The 15,597-nt window shown below is 35.2% G+C and overlaps 1 protein-coding gene across 1 annotated transcript; it reads right to left on the reverse strand.

Moving 5' to 3' along the window:
• Positions 1-2,289: 2,289 nt before the first annotated feature.
• Positions 2,290-9,479, reverse strand: LOC133181710 (aldehyde dehydrogenase 1A1-like). The gene is made up of 13 exons (XM_061316272.1): positions 9,355-9,479; positions 7,372-7,476; positions 7,138-7,278; positions 6,789-6,915; positions 6,620-6,681; positions 4,678-4,920; positions 4,454-4,556; positions 4,148-4,338; positions 3,671-3,835; positions 3,353-3,510; positions 3,117-3,191; positions 2,766-2,805; positions 2,290-2,624 (listed from the first exon to the last, which is right to left on the reverse strand). Exons 1-13 carry the CDS (start codon positions 9,403-9,405, stop codon positions 2,592-2,594), a joined length of 1,494 nt encoding a protein of 497 aa, XP_061172256.1. The 5' UTR covers positions 9,406-9,479; the 3' UTR covers positions 2,290-2,591.
• Between the last annotated feature and the right edge of the window lie 6,118 nt (positions 9,480-15,597).

A 15,597-nucleotide genomic window follows, 5' to 3' on the forward strand; every position in this document is an offset into this window, starting at 1 on the left:
AATGTATTAACATCACCGGATGTTAAAATTTTATACAACATCCTATTTATTTAAATATAGGATAGACGGAGTTAAAAGTCCCCTCTATGGTATATTTTAGGTAATATCTTTACATTCAATAAAGTTAAACTCTATACTCCACAGATAAGAGGTCTTCCCACATTTATTTCAAAGTTTGTGAAAAGGGGGGTTATCATGGCGTCTACGTAATACATTCGAGGTTGTTTTTCCGCTAGTCGGAAAGGCCCGAGAAGTTGCGACTGGTCTAAGCGTGATGAAGAATATTCACAGAGATAATGTATTTATCTCCCCCATTCCCGGAGCCTGAATAATGAACCCAAAAGTCACGATTTTATTTTAATAGTTGACGTTTAAAGGTCTATTGTTTTACTTCTCCCTTTTATCAAGTTAACAGTTTGCCTGCTGAAAGGTGAATTCTGGTAGGGAATTTCTCAATTTTAGACTTCTGAAAATTGCAGTTTTGGTCCCATTCCTCGTTCCCTATGATTTGTTTATTTATATGTTGTTTAACGTCCCTCTCGAGAATTTTTCACTCATATGGAGACGCCACCACTTGCCGGTGGAGAGCTGCAAATTTTGTCCTATGCTCGGCACTTACGACCATTGAGCAGTGAGGGATCTTTTTCGCGCCAGCACCTAGTGCGACACGGGACCTCGGTTTATACGGTCTCATCCGAAGGACCGGTCTCCACGTCCCACAGTGGGATTCGAACCCGCGACGTAAGGATGGACTCCTTACTTCGCGACTCTAGAGCAGACGCTCTAACCACTGCGCCACGCGGGCGACCGTTCCCTATGAGTGCAGAGATAATAGAAATCACAATATTATTTTTCTTTGTTTATTAATGGTACATTCCGAAATTTGGATAAAATTGAAGCTGAAAATATTCAAAATTTATCAATTTTACATGTACTTTATAATGGGCAACAACGTTTTAGATGAATTGAAAATGTATTTATAGTAAAAAAGGTTTTTTTCTTCGATACAGCTCACAGGTACTTGTGGACAGGACCCCCCCCCCCCCCCTGCAATTCAACCCTGAGGTTTGTTGGACATTTTTTTCACAAATTATATTTATTACACTTATTCATCATGTGTACCATACGAAAAAATCGTAAAAACCCCAAAATAATCGTTCCACACAAAAATACCCTACTATACATTGGTATGCCACTCCGGTTTGTTTACGTTGTACCCACAGGTACTTGGGTCTTGGTTTATAAATATGTATGTACCTTATTGATATGTAAAAAAAAAAGTACTTTTTTTTTTACATATCAATAAGGTACATACATATTTATAAACCAAGACCCAAGTACCTGTGGTTGTACCCCCACTAGTTCTTTCTGGGTTTAAAAACATGTATTTATTTTATTTTAACCTAAAATGTCGGTTCACACTGTCTCTACATATATTTCTGTCATAGTTCATGCTATCGGATTGACTCTGCATCTCGTAAGAATCCCACAATTAATCCTTAAACAGCATTGTAGTCAGCGCGTTGAAAATTCCTCAAGTAAACGCAACGGAAGTACACCAAGAATGTATCACTTATTGCGATAACGTCCGAGAGTTTTGGCCTGACGTAATAATCTCTCTCGGGTGTTATCATAATAGTTAATATATTCTCTATGCACTTCCGTTCCGTTTACCCAAGAAATTTTCAACGCGCTGACTACAATGCTGTTTAAGGATTAATTGTGGGATTCTTACGAGATGCAGAGTCAATCCGATAGCATGAACTATGACAGAAATATATGTAGAGACAGTGTGAACCGACATTTTAGGTTAAAATAAAATAAATACATGTTTTTAAACCCAGAAGGACTAGTGGGGGTACAACGTAAACAAACCGGAGTGGCATACCTTTCTCTCTTATAATGTATAGTGGGGTATTTTTGTGTGGAACGATTATTTTGGGGTTTTTACGATGTTTTCGTATGGTACACATGATGAATAAGTGTAATAAATATAATTTGTGAAAAAAATGTCCAACAAACCTCGGGGTTGAATTGCTGGGGGGGGGGGGGGGGGGGGGGTGGTGGTCCTGTCCACAAGTACCTGTGATACAGCTATGCTTCTTTACTTTTCATTATCAGATAATAGCTACCTTGTCAGGAGTTCAATACCTGATCATCTGTATACGTAATATATTTAAATATCTGCAGACTTTGTTTGTACACTCTTGTGTAAATAAACTTGTATACAGTGTACATCATATAAATTTGTAAAAGGCTGTCATCTCCACCGAATAACACTCAAGATAATAATATATAAATGCATTTATTTCGTATGGAAATAGTAAAATAAAATGAAAACGGTTGTCCTTTTATTTTTTGCAAATCAACACATTGTCACTCTGACAAACAGTTTCCAGTCTTTAAGATATATGTCAACAAAAACTAAATATAATGTGTAATAGAGCTTAAAACTGTTTAACAATTAACGAAAGCTGCAGGATTAGTAAAATGCCTGGCTATAACACACTGAATTAAAAAGCGTCGCCCTTTCATCAATGCGCAAGTCACGGGAAGGAAGGCTGCACAAATCCCCGACGTCATCCCGAAGTTTACGAATTCTTTTGAGGAATTTTCATTATGACCTGGAAAAAAAACACGATGTTACTACGCTTTCGCGATGCCTTGTATTTAAGTTTGGTAATTTTTAAGAACAAATGAATAAAGCACTATCTCTGACAGTATTTTGTTAAAGTTTGATATAAACTGAATGAAGACTATCTCACCGATTTGACTTCTTGGTATGCCGATAAGCCATATTCACCACTGTTTCAAAAAAATGACGAAAATGTAGATATGAAATGCAAAACAAAGTGTACACTTTTCTAATATTCTACAAAAGTTTACCTTACAAGCTACTTAATTAAAACATCTCACAAAGGTCCCGATAAATCACGAATTAATGAACAATTCGAGGGCTAATTCTTAAAAATAATCAGTCAGATATACTCTGTAATTGAAATGACGTATCTAAATGCAAGATGATTTGTAATTTTATGTCTAGTTATCACATATGTTTCATACTACTGTAAAATACGACAATGAATATTTTTAATTAATTAAGCTAATGGACTCACAGTTCCCTTCCAATTCCTGACATTTTAAATCCTCCAAATGGCGCCTGTGGGTTTACAACATCATAAAGATTCACCCTAAAACAGTACACAAATTTCAGAGAGTTATGTTAAATCATTAAATTTATTTTAATTACATCTTTTGTAAAATAACACTTTCTGGATACCCCCAAATGTTTAAAAAAATAAAAATTCAATTGTAAATAGTTTTCCTATCCCCTTAAGTTTTCTCTGCCTACCAAACTGTTCCTGCTCGGACACCCTGTGTAAACATCAAGGCGTTATCAATGCTCTTAGTAAAGATGGCGGCACCCAGTCCATATTCCGTAGCATTGGCACGTTCAATGGCTTCGTCCAGAGTTTTAAACTTGAAAATTTGCTGGACAGGACCAAATATCTGCCATAAGAAAATTAAACTTTATTTTTAAAATAAGTATTACAAGGCATGAACACGTCTGGCTAGAGCGTACAACAACAACAACAAAAAATAAAATAAATCGGCAAAGTTTATGATGAAATTATACTTGTAGTAAGGTATTAAATAAGTCTTTTTCCACCTCTTCCTTGGCAATTCTCATGTTGTCTGTAACTCCAGAGAACACAGTTGGTTTGATGAAATAACCATCCCCTCCGACCGCAGCGCCACCACTCTCGACTTTAGCGCCCTCTTTCTTTCCAGACTCGATGAGCTCCAAAATTTTATTGTATTGTTCCTCATCCACCTGAATTCGAAGCTGCATTAGCTACTTGCTTTGCATTATGTAACATATTTTAATACATTTTGAATTAAGCATAGTAAGCAAATGCATATATTCAAATTATGACATATTTTAAACTTCAATACCCAATTAAACAGGCTTAAATAGCGACTTATAACCTGTCTTTCTCAACCCAACCTATTAAGTTGCTTTGTTTTTTCCTACCTGGGGACCCTGTGCCTTTTTTCCTACCTGGGGATCCTGTGCCGTTTGTTCCTACCTGGGGACCCTGTGCCGTTTGTTCCTACCTGGGGACCCTGTGCCGTTTTTCCCTACCTGTGGACCCTGTGCCGTTTTTGGATCAAATGGATCTCCTGTAGCTGTCAGCCGTTTATCTGCCATTTCACGACTTTTGGCAACAAACTCATCGTAAATCTTCTCATGCACAAACGTTCTACTTCCAGCAATGCAGCACTGACCAGAATTGACCATTACACCGTTATGAGCAAATTTCACAGCTTCATCAACTAGAAATAAGTATATTAAAATGATTGACATTTTGTACACTACTAGAAATTCAAAGAGTAAGTGAGTTTGTATAATATTTATATTTTATCTTTGAATTACTAGCTTAAAACCTACGATCAGCATCATCCATGATAACATTGGGACTTTTGCCACCAAGTTCTAGAGTTGTGCGTTTGATGTTAACCCCGCCAGAAGCTTGAAGAATAAGTTTGCCAACCTGAATTCAAAGGTTAGAGTGTGACAATAAAAATCGGAAAATGAGTCTGCCAACCCGATTTCTTAAAACTCTGACATCAGTTTTGTGCCAAATATTTGAAAGTTGTCAGAAAAAGACATACCTCAGTGGATCCAGTGAAGGCTACTTTGTCAACATCTGGATGTGCCGTCAGAGCCGCTCCTGCCGTTGGGCCGTAACCAGGTACAACGTTGACCACACCGGGAGGTATTCCGACCTCTTTACACAATGCTGCAGCGTGTAATGCAGTGAGGGGAGTTTGTTCTGCGGGTTTAATAATAGTGGTACATCCACATGCCAAAACAGGACCCAATTTCCATACGAACATTGGTGTCGGATAATTCCACTGCAAAACAACAAGATATGGGCAAAAAACTCATCAAGTTGTATCAGGAGTGTTCATTTCTGTTTTGCATATTATAGCAATTGAGAATAATATATGACGAAATCTGCGAAACACCCGATATCAACCTGAGGATTGATATGGGGTGTACTACAGATTTTGACTTGTATTGTTGTTTTTATTATGTATTTGAAAGCAGTTTCCAGAATTCAAATATGCATGCATATTTTTAAAATCATTGGATTTTTGTTTTCTATCTCCTCAATTCATCTTAAGGCAATACATTTTTCGATAAAATATATTCTCCTGCTAAAGAATCCAATGTTCTCTTCACTTTTCTCCCCTGTCCTTTCTCCTTTGCTTCGAAGCAGAAAAAAATCCGAGCTTCTTCAAATGTAAATACACCCCCCCCCTTTCTCTTTCTCTTAGAATTGTTTTCAAAAGGCAACATAAAAAATCTACGAATTGCTTGAATATTATACCTAATTTGTGATGATATCTGAGATAATTTTCCTTTTTTTGTTACGTTTTAGAGATTGTCCCCCTACCGATAAATAAATACTTGGGAATAGACTTATCCAAAAACTTCAAACTTGTCACTCATCCAGAAAATGTAACTCAAATCCAGAATCTGAAGCAAGTTTGAGAGCATTCATCACTTGAAGCATCATTCGTGCAATTTTGGTTCACATAGGCCTTATGGTTTCTTTATAATAGACCTGCACCCAAAACATTAACCTGGTCCATTATCTGGAAAATGTATGTCAGATTCAGCATCCGAAGCAAGTCCATTAGTGTGCATCCTTAGATGTATCATCCATGCAAGTTTGGTCAACGTTGGGCTTATAGTTACTTGGAAACGCGACCTGATCCAAAAACTTTAATCTGCATTAAAAACTTTTACTCCAAAAAATTGACCTGATCACTCCTTAGCTAAAACTGCAGCATCTGAAACCTTGACTGGTACAATGAAACACACTACTAGAAGCATCCTCCATGCATCTCTGATTAATTACTTAATTATTAATAACTCAATAATTGATTAGTACTCAGAAGTACTTAAAAAGCAGACTGCACCAAACATTTTAAACTGGGACGCCGACGCTGACACCGACGGTATCAAATAAGCTCCCCCAACTTCGTTGAGGTGAGCTAAAAATGGGAAATATTTTCATCATTATATTGCTTCCATGTACTTTTGAGATCCCTCATAAAGGCTCTTGAGTTTGATTGCACATAGGTTTCACAGTGTTCGACTAGAACGTAGACTCTACGCAATCCATTTTTCCTTCTTTGCTATCAATGCTAGCTAATACAGTCGCTTTTAGATGATGTTTAACTTGTAAAGTTTTTATCTACACCGATATACACTGTAAACCATGACAAATTGTTAAGTAAAATGTACATAGACTTTAACAGTTATATTGGTTTTCTCTATATAACGGTACTTTTAAAGGCATAAATTGTAAACAAATTGCATGAAATGTAAAATGTCAAATGGATATACATGTATACTAATAGAGAAGTTTACAGACAAAACAGCAAGATGTTTAAATTTTTTTTTTTTTGCATGTCAAAATGTTTCGGAGTCATTTTTTGTGAAATAATTGTGGCTGTTATTGCAGGAAATCTACAAGGGAGTTTTTTTTCTTCAAACGTATGTTCCAAACCCCCTAAATTAAGCTCAGGGTGATTTACATACCGGAATGATCTGCCCACAAACACCAACTGGTTCATGTCGAGTGAAGCAAAAATAATCTCCATCTGTAACCATATAATAATTATGGTTAATTAATACTAGTAATTAAGATGGTTTTCAATTGAAAATCCTTATACAATCATGTAATATTCTTTTAAGCAAGCAGCTTTACCCATAGGAATAGTTTTGCCGCCGATTTTGTCAGCGAATCCCGCAAAGTAACGGAGAACACCCGCAGACCAGAATGTTTCGTCATAGGCTACCTTATACGGCTTTCCCATCTCCAATGTGGTCAGGCTCTACAAAAGGAGAATGTTATAAATATACTCAGTAAAACACCATACTCCTAATCAACAATGTTATTTCTATGGCTCAAAACTAATCTATCGGACAGAAAATATGTCGTCGCTTTTTTAATTTATCATATTTTGCAAAATACAATGTGTTTATATCATTGTCTCTTTCACCTCACACTCTTATAGTAACAAAACTCGGATTCCAAACTCTGTACGATAGTTTACCGCTAGAATCTGAGCGTCTCTCTCGAGCAGGTCCGCTAGTTTGTACAGAAGTCTTCCTCTCTGACTGGCATCCATTCGTCTCCATGGTGATCCTAACTTGAAGGCTTCCTTGGCTGCAGCAACAGCCCTGTCAACGTCCTCCTGTAAAGGTCAAGGGCATCAAGATGATTAAAGATGAATAAATGGTGATTCTTATCAGATAAATGTATATCTCTCTTTTTGATTGGTTCTGACCTTGTCGCCTTCTTCCACGTCACAAATCTTTTTGCCTGTCGACGGGTTAATAGTAGGAAATTTTCTACCACTGACAGAATCCACAAACTCGTTGTTGATGAAAATCTACAAGTATGTTTAAAGAAAGACATTTAATTGCTAAAATTAGCACACGATATTACGGACAGGTTTTCATGGAGATCTTGTCCGAAAATCGGGCGAAATTACGTAAGGTAGTTGGACTATATCATAGCTGTGTAGGATATTGTATATCTAAAGTCTGTCCCACGACCGGAACGTCACCACTTTTTGCAAGATATCTCAAAATATATAAATACCTTGGTCTTCAACCTAGGTTTGATCGGTACATTGTTTTTTTTTTTATGTTAAATCCCCGTACACTTTGAATTTGCCGCCGTGTCAATACACTGGTTGACCTCGAAGGTTCGTATAAATGCAGGAAGTTTGGAAAAAATCAATCTACCGATCGAACCCAGATTGAAGGCCAAGGTATTTATCTTGCAAAGAGTGGTGACATTCAGCTCGTGGGACTATACTTCGTTGCACGGTGTTGATTTATTGGCCAGTAACAGATATACATGTCAATATAGATAGATACATGTAGCAGATACATGCAATATCTTCACTTTTTAAAAATATTAACGGATATGAACATCAGATTCTTTCAAAACCTAGCACAAGCTGGTACAATTGATTGCTAATCATGAATTACTAGTGTGACTGAAATGTAGCTTTCAATAGCGTTAAATCGACAATCAGAAGTAAACCTTGGAATTTAACAAAATATTTAAGTACACAAGTTCAAAATAATTTGAATTATGAAGAAAGTGTCAATTGAATTTCAGTTCAATTATTAATAGACAACGCTTAAGGAAAAATATGTCCGGGGCTAAAAGTATTATCATCATGCGTAAACTTATATCATATTATGTTGCTTTCAAACATTATCTTATATTTTAATTTTCGGTTTACATATTCATTTACTGTGCCCCCCTTTTTTAGTGTAAGTCAGATCATTCAGGTAGATCAAATGCTGCATCTGAGGCATGTATGGTAGTATAAACTAATGAAAAATCACTTAGTTGTATTTAGACCTTTGTAGATGCAGTTACTGATCGACTCAACAAACATGTATTCTTTCTATTTCACACTATGTAGCACTTCGGTATGAATATGCATAATTTGCAAATCAGCAATGTATGGGATATTCGATATATTAAGTCTTTCTCGATAAAACAGCTCAATGAGGATAGTAAGATGCATATACATGCACACCTGTCTTCCTGGATAATTCTTGATTGAATTATGCACGATAGAGTTTCCATACCTTTAAAAAGTAAATATTGCCGCGGCCGTTATCGGAGTTCACCGCAAATTGTGTCAACACTTATTGATCAACTTAGGGTATTGTATCATGTGATATGTTTTGAAGTAATGTAACTTCATATGACAGCATAAAAACTAGGCTAGAGAAATCCATGACATTTAGCCAACAAACCTACCACGTGTAAACAGTGTGATACCGCATTATCAAATTTGAAGGCCAAAAATGGGGAATAAAGCTGTTTAATATTCGAGTAGCACAAGTAAACACACAAACAGTGGCTCCCACACGTCATTTTAAAGACTTTACTCATTCATTTAGCCCCTGGAATTTCAAAATATAGAGCGAAAAGTAACAACTTGTACAAAAATAATCCCCAACAATATTTTGTTTATCTACTCAATCCTAAAACACAGTAGATATACATGTCAAAATTTCTTTTCTCTTTAAAACTTTTAACAATAACACAATACATGTATGTCAGAATAAACATAGACAAGATTTTAAATGGTCAAAACATATAGGTGTATTCTCCCATATGTCTTTACTCAGAAGTCAGAATATACACTTGTGCTTGCAACTGCATAGTGTGTACAGCGCATATAAAACATAACAATACACTCTTGCAATGAACTGTCACTACATTAACCTCTCTTTACCTTTGTATACAGGTTCTTTGGATCACGGATAGGCTCTGGTTTGCTCCCCATTCTGTAAGCTTTCCTGGTCAGTACGGTGCACCCGCCGAGTAGCACGTTTCACTTGCCGGAGGTACAATGTACGAAGCGCTGTTACAATCCCAATAGACGAATTTCACATGTAGCTTACCTGTAAATATTTTTAACCTTCAAACGAAATCAGACAATTTTGAACCGTTCCTGAATTGCCTTAGTATGGGTCAACATAAAAAACAAAAGGAATATATTCAAACGGATTTAATTTGCATGATATTGCCCCCAAAAGTTAGTAATGTTATAGAGGGAAAACGGTGCCATACGCCGGTTGACCCCAGATTGACCCCGCAAAGGGAAATAACTTTCGTAAATGTGAAATTCGTCTATGCTGGACGCTTCGGCCCACCGACGCTTCGGCTTACAAACAATTTGGCACACCAACAATTCGACCCATGACACAATGACCAAAAGCTGATCCATTTCATCCAAAGCTTTGGTCATTTTGGCCCACGAGGTATTCAGTCAAGGAAAATCTATAGAGCATACTGAATACAGTAAGGTCAGATGATGCAAACACTTTCTCTAAAAATCATGAAAATAACAACTAAAGCCATGTTTATTTACGTAAAATGGAAAAGTTTAGTCGCAAAGAGTTTTATTTTTCTTTCAATTTTTCAAAATAATGTCCTATAAAGTGATAAAAAGTTTGATATACATCTATAAGCGTATATAAGAGTGAAAGCGAAAATATTTAATTTTGTTTACAATTTCTTAAAATTTTAGAAAGAACAATTATATATGATAAGTGTCTCAAATGGCCCCTTAACTTAAAAATGAATATCTTAATTTTACTTTATATATAGCTTTACTTTGCACAGCTACACACATGGCCTTTATCCTTAATTTTCAATTTGATCAAAATGCCATTGATTTAGAAATTTTACATCATAATGTTCACCTTTTCCCGCCTTAGCATTTTTTGTACAAAACTGCTTATTTTCAAGCAGTTTTTCTTTCAGATAATACTGAGTGCGGCTTTGAACAAACTTTAAATTTCTACCAAAGATGTATCTATCCAAGACTAATTACTGACAGAAAAATTTTGCATGTTCAAGGCTGCGCTCTATGTTTCCTATAAGAAAAACGTAAAGAAAAAGGCACATTTTTGTCTTATTTTTATTGGATTGTAAATATACCATCATTTCTGACGTCATTCACAGCATGTGAACGCATATGATAAATTTGAAAAATGTAATGGAAATATCTCTAATATAATCTCTTCTACAAAATAAGAAACAATTATACATATCTGAATCACATTCTAAAATGTTCTAAAATTGACTCTTATCATATATAGTCCTTTGATATTTGCATCAATCACATTAAGTAGGTATGGGTAAGTATTAAAAAATAAAGTGACCAGACACTTAATTATCAACCTGCACTAAAAATTCAGGCTACGTGAATAAATTTCTTTAGCTCCTCATGTGTCTGTTGATACTGGCTAGATGCCTGCCAAATATCTCAATGATATCTTAAAGGTGCTTAGACACAGATTTGAAGTTTTCTCAAATTTTCTGTATAATATCACAACTTATATGTTGCTATAGCATTTCACACGAAAATAAAATTAGAAAAAAACCTTTAAAGGTGCTTAGACACAGATTTGAACTTAATATTTTCTCAAATTTTCTGTATAATATCACGACTTATATATTGCAATAGCATTTCACACGAAAATATAATTAAAAACTTATTTTATCTGGAAATTATTGGAACTTCAAATTCCGAGACGCGTTTGATAAACAGATCTTTGCACTTACACAAATTTTAACTTTATCCTTAATATTTAAGAAAAGAAGCGATTTTGTTACGTATTAATGAAAAATATTACATCTATAATCCAGAAAATTTAGAGTAGAACTGTTCGACAGCAAAACCAACTCACCAGTATTGTCAGTCCGTGCTCAGTGATGTGTACAGATTTTAACAAATTGAACACACCCGTGAAACGTAAACTGCTTTTGTAAATAGGGCACGAGCTCTGTTATTGTTAATGTTTACGATTCACCGGGTGTGTTCAATTGTTAAACTCTGCACACACCACTGAAGACGGACTTACAATACTGTGAGTGGGTTTTACTTTCGAACATTTCTACTTTGAATTTTCTGGTTTATAGTTTTAATATTTTTCATTAATACACAACAAAATTGCCACTTTTCTTAAGAATTAAGAATAAAATTAAAATTTGTGAAAGCGCAAGGATGTGTCAATCCAACGCGAACAGAAATTCGAAGTTTTAATAACTTCGAGATGAAAGATTTTTATTATATATTAGTATGAAATGCTATAGCAACATATAAGTCATGAAATTATACAGACACTTTGAGAGAATATTAACTTCAAATCTGTGTCCAAGCACCTTTAAGAAACAAGAAGTTATACCTGAAAATGACACCAAAAATGTAGGGAGTGCAACACCTTTTTGTTATATTTTGAAAAATTCCACGTTAGGGAATTTGGAGGCGGACATTTCGTGACGGCGGACAGAATGTGACGGCGGACAAAACGTGACTCAACACCCTTCTTTAATCTCCAGCCTTTCCTCTGTTGATGGCCACCGTATAAACTGGTTTGCCATAGCTGCCAAAATATCAGTCACCCCTGTAATTGTAACCGAGACTGTGCCTTTATCTATTCCTGCATGAAATGTGAATGTTTTTAGGGTCATTTTGACAATTTCTGTTTTAGAATATATCTCTAGAGTGATGGCGATGGTTAAAATTATGCCTATGTAAATACGTCTGAATTATATTATTGATGATGTTTACCCTTTATTATAACAGATATAGAGAGTTAATTAAAATGTATAAATACCCATAGTGTCTCCTATCACTTGCAGGAAATAAATAATAAAGGTTGGAAATAAAGAGTTTCCTGATTAAATTCGTAAATAGGCATACGCCATTTTCGATATTACCATCTTAGACATCAGCACCAGGGTATACTCTTCGCATTCATTACACCTGACTGCTTTATTGTCACGGGTATCGGCGTGGAATGGCTACCCGTGTTCGTGCTGGTTATCTTGCATTACTTTTGTTTACCTTTTATTGCAGTTACGTATATTTGTGTTTGTATACTGCACTGACCTGTGGAACTGTTGTAAAATCCCCAATGTGGGTAGCACTAGACTCAACTCATACACTTGTAAATTCAGACCCAGGTATGAATAGGAGAGATTTTCTGTTGGAAAATATGTCTTTAAAATTGAATGGATTTGATTCATAATACTAATTCAAATTTTGTAGAAAACTTCGATCAAAAATATGTCAATACTGCCTGGGTGATCACCACCATGGGCATGCAGTGCAGTGCAAAATTGATAGACAAGGCAAATGTTAAACTTTAATTGACCATCAAAGTTAAACTTGCATTGCAAAAGGATCTTAATACGGTAATTTTATTTCAGATTACTTCCTTTATCTTTATTTATATACACTGTGAGGATTGATAAGGGATACAAATGTACATATGAAACAAGATGTGTTTGTGAAACACTGATACCCCCGTATGACAGCTTATGGCGAAGGTTAAAGTTTCTCAAATGCAAGTCAAAATCCAGGCCAAAAGATAAAAAATGTTTAATTTGAAAGCCCTAGCTGCAACTGTTCAAAAATTATGGCGAAGATTAAAGTTTTTTAAAAGTAAGTAAAACATCAAGGTCAAGGTCAAGGTTGTTGGTATCCAAAGGAAGGTCTTGTCACAAGGATTACATATGTAAAGTATGAAAGCCCTAGCACCAACCATTCAAAAGTTATGGTCAAGGTTAAAGTTTTTCGAAAGTAGGTCAAACTCCTAGGTCAAGGTCAAAGGGTCAAAGAGGTTGATATCCAGAGGAAGGTCTTGTCACAAGGAATACACATGTGAAGTTTGAAACCCCAAGCACCAACTGTTCAAAAGTTATGGCCAAGGTTAAAGTTTTTCAAAAGTGGGTCAAACTCCAAGGTCAAAAGGTCAAAGTTGTTGGTATCCAAAGGAAGGCCTTGTCACAAAGAATACACATGTTAAAGTTTCATAAAATTTTGCAAAAGTGGGTCAACTCCAAGGTCAAGGTCAAAAGGTCAAATATGATGGTACCCAAAGAAAGGTCTTGTCACAAGGAATACACATGTGAAATATGAAAGTCATAGCTCCAACCAATCAAAAGTTATGGGCAAGGTTAAAGTTGACAACAGACAGACAGACAAACAAACAGACAAACAGATAAACAGACAGACAGGACAAAAACAATATACCCCCGGGATCTTTCGATCCGGGGGCATAAAAAGTAAGGTTATATAGGGTTGTGGTGTGGGAAAAAAATGTTGGTCTGCATAAAGTTAACATATATTTTTTTTTACGTTAGGGGGTCTTATTTCAAGACCATTTGACAACACAATTTCTTGTGATTTACTAATAACTTCCATGGGAATTTGAATGGAAAGTAAAAAAAAAATTCAAATTCAATTCATAGTGAAAGTCAGGGTCACATTCGAGGTCATATCAGTATACTTTGGGTCAAACGGCAAGAGACTTAATGTTAAAATATTTATATATTAAATGCATTACTGATAATTGTACATACAGGTATGAAAAAAGATAACCAGTTCTGTTTCAGTATCAGTTAAGTCTCAAATCTTGAGCTAATGGAATGCATACAATTTTTGTTTTATATAAAAATTGCATTTGAAAAAAATATCTCAAATCTTAAAAAGTACTTTCAAGTTTGTTTTTAAATAAATATTCAATAGATGAAGGGTGTGGCACTCCCAGTTTTCAAGTTATGGATCATGAAGTGGTTGTACCAGCTCATGCAAAAGCATTGGATGGACAGAGGGTCGGAAAATTGTGGAGCTTGGTGTCTTACGAGCCTGCCAGAAGTGTGGTCTCCCTCTTCAGTTGGCGCTTTCAACCACAATTCAAACATACGATCTCTCTGTCATTTAAAAGGTATTTTTATTATTTTGTTTATATTTATCCATATCTCCATTAGAATGAAATATTCTCCGAATTCTTCTTTGAGCCAGCATATACTGTGACACATGACCTATTTTTATAATGTAGATGTTCGAGGATAATGGTCTCATCCGAACAACCCCACAATTTTCACTTCAAATGCTGAGTGTATGCAGAAGGAACAGTTGCTACCTAATGCATGCCTTATATACGTCACGTTCCAGAGATCGAACCCAGGCCTCTCACTTACCGAGCTGACGTTCTACCAACTGAGCCACGGAACTGTTTCACTTTTCATTGGAATGTGGCCTGTCAAATATGTAAGATAATTGGCGCAATTGTTAAATTGTTATCCTCTTTAACCCAATTTGGTTTGTAGCTTGGGATACGTATCATATGTGAAATTGCTGATATTAGTTATTTTTAATGTTTCCACTACTCTGTTGTCAAACTTGGTTTTGACTCACACTTGTTATATTTTGCTGTGAAATATATTCGAAAAAAGTTAATACTGCCTAAGCTCATCATACAACATGAAATAATTGCTATATTGCTTGAAATGAAAGTTTAGGTATAATATATATATTTCATACAATTTGTTCCATGTTCATTTGCAATACATATATGTATTATCTGGAAATGTAAATGGAATCACTTTACTGTAAATGGTAAACATGAAAATTTTGCAGAGAAAAGCTGTTCAGAGGAATTTCGGGCTGAATATTTTCAAAATGGCTCCACTCTTTTTTCTGCAATTCGGAAACATTGATTGATTGTTGTTATATTTCATAAAAATAATATGCTTTTTTTAATTTCCGTTATTCTGTATGTTGTAAAATATGTGATAACAATTCACATTTTCCATATTTCATTGTGAGTCAATGGACGATATAGGTGGCGTTGTGAAGACATTATGAAACATTAACTTTTTTTTTAAATGTTACAAATGAAAGTTGTTCAGGTAATATATAGTTCATGAAATATTGTACCAAGTTCATTTTCCATTTAATTTGTTTTTATTGAATTGTATTTGAAGATAAATTTAGAGCAGTCGTAAACATGAAAATTTTGTAGAGAAAAGCTGTTCAGAGGAAATTCGGGCTGAATATTTTCAAAATGGCTCCATTCTTTTTTCTGAAATTTGGACACATTGATTGATTGTTAGTATATTTTATGAAAATAAGTTGCTTTTTCTATTTCCATTACTCTGTCTGTGCTTTACAATTTGA

The sequence above is a fragment of the Saccostrea echinata genome, unplaced genomic scaffold (genome assembly GCF_033153115.1).
Source record: "Saccostrea echinata isolate AGI-Se365-2 ecotype Australia unplaced genomic scaffold, CSIRO_AGI_Sech_v1 ptg000009l, whole genome shotgun sequence".
NCBI classification, from domain to species: domain Eukaryota; kingdom Metazoa; phylum Mollusca; class Bivalvia; order Ostreida; family Ostreidae; genus Saccostrea; species Saccostrea echinata.

Excerpts from the sequence above, each read along its gene's own strand:
- LOC133181710 (XM_061316272.1), bottom strand. The coding sequence starts at position 9,405 with ATGGGGAGCAAACCAGAGCCTATCCGTGATCCAAAGAACCTGTATACA. Across the intron at positions 3,192-3,352 it reads GTCCGAGCAGGAACAGTTTG|GGTGAATCTTTATGATGTTG; the intron begins GTAGGCAGAGAA and ends GTACTGTTTTAG. Across the intron at positions 2,625-2,765 it reads CATACCAAGAAGTCAAATCG|GTCATAATGAAAATTCCTCA; the intron begins GTGAGATAGTCT and ends TTTTTTTTCCAG.